A 1,044-nucleotide genomic window follows, 5' to 3' on the forward strand; every position below is an offset into this window, starting at 1 on the left:
AGATAGATAGATAGATAGATAGATAGATAGATAGATAGATAGATAGACAGACAGACAGAGAGAGTCAAAGAATTGCTGGAGACATTTTCAACCACCACAGCTACTAAGTAAGTGGCAGAGCCAGGCTTCACCCCCAGGTCTTCAAATTCACCCCATTTGTGATTCACGCTTACATGTCCTCCTGCCCAGCCCTGCACTTCTAATCCCCTGCTCCCCTGGTCTACCCTAGCATCTCCACAGCCCACAGTGTGCCCAGTGCTCTGCTCGCCACACTTTTCAGGACTATGCCTAACAAACCTATGCTCTGTTTTTTAGGTTCCGATCCAGGGCCCAGCTTCTCCTCTGATTTTGCTCCTGGACTACAGAGTAACAGATGTGAGGACTGTGGCAATAAGACTCACAACTCCCAAAGAGTCTGTGATGAAAACCCACCGAAAGGTGAGACTCACTTGACCCCAGAAGGGGCAGGTAGGGACATTCATCATTCCCAGGCAAGGGGCTGTGTTTTCAACCTTTTCTTTTTAGAATTCTATTATAGATATGACACTCCAGGGCAAAATGACTTAAATCACAGTGGAGGATACATCTTTGCCCAGTCTCACTTCTCACGTGAAAATAAAATGTCTTCATCTTGTGAGTACATCTTCTGTATGACCCTGTCTGTACCTATAACCGCATTTCCCAGGCCCTCTCTAGATGCCTGCCTGGGCCTCCTGCACTTAACTGTCACTTAATGGTGGCAAGCTGAGCAGGGGCTGGGGACTGGGAGATGCCAGCTGTGGAGGGCTGTGACGTTAGACAATGCTGTACCATCAAGTCAGTAGCAAGCATATGCTCGGAACCAGCACGTGGCTGATTCCACTATTGCTGTTCCTCCTCATTGCGCCCAGGGTACATTCCTTAGACACACTATTGTTAATTTCCAATGCAAACATTTGCAGTCTTTGAAAAACATTGAAGCCGGGCGTGGCAGTGCACACCTGTGAGCCTGTGAGGCAGAGGCAGAGGCAGGCAGATCTCTATGAGTTTGAGGCTAGCCTGGTC

General features: G+C 48.5%; 1 protein-coding gene across 1 annotated transcript in view; it reads left to right on the forward strand.

Moving 5' to 3' along the window:
• The window catches only part of Aknad1 (AKNA domain containing 1), a 24,755-nt gene extending 24,021 nt beyond the window's left edge, over positions 1-734 (forward strand). Inside the window, exons 8-9 of the mRNA XM_055618136.1 lie at positions 316-438; positions 526-734. Coding sequence (XP_055474111.1) covers positions 316-438; positions 526-734 — 332 coding nt within the window. The remainder of the gene's footprint in view (positions 1-315; positions 439-525) is intronic.
• Positions 735-1,044: the final 310 nt, after the last annotated feature.

The sequence above is a fragment of the Psammomys obesus genome, unplaced genomic scaffold, assembly GCF_907164565.1.
Source record: "Psammomys obesus unplaced genomic scaffold, mPsaObe1.curated_primary_1811, whole genome shotgun sequence".
NCBI classification, from domain to species: domain Eukaryota; kingdom Metazoa; phylum Chordata; class Mammalia; order Rodentia; family Muridae; genus Psammomys; species Psammomys obesus.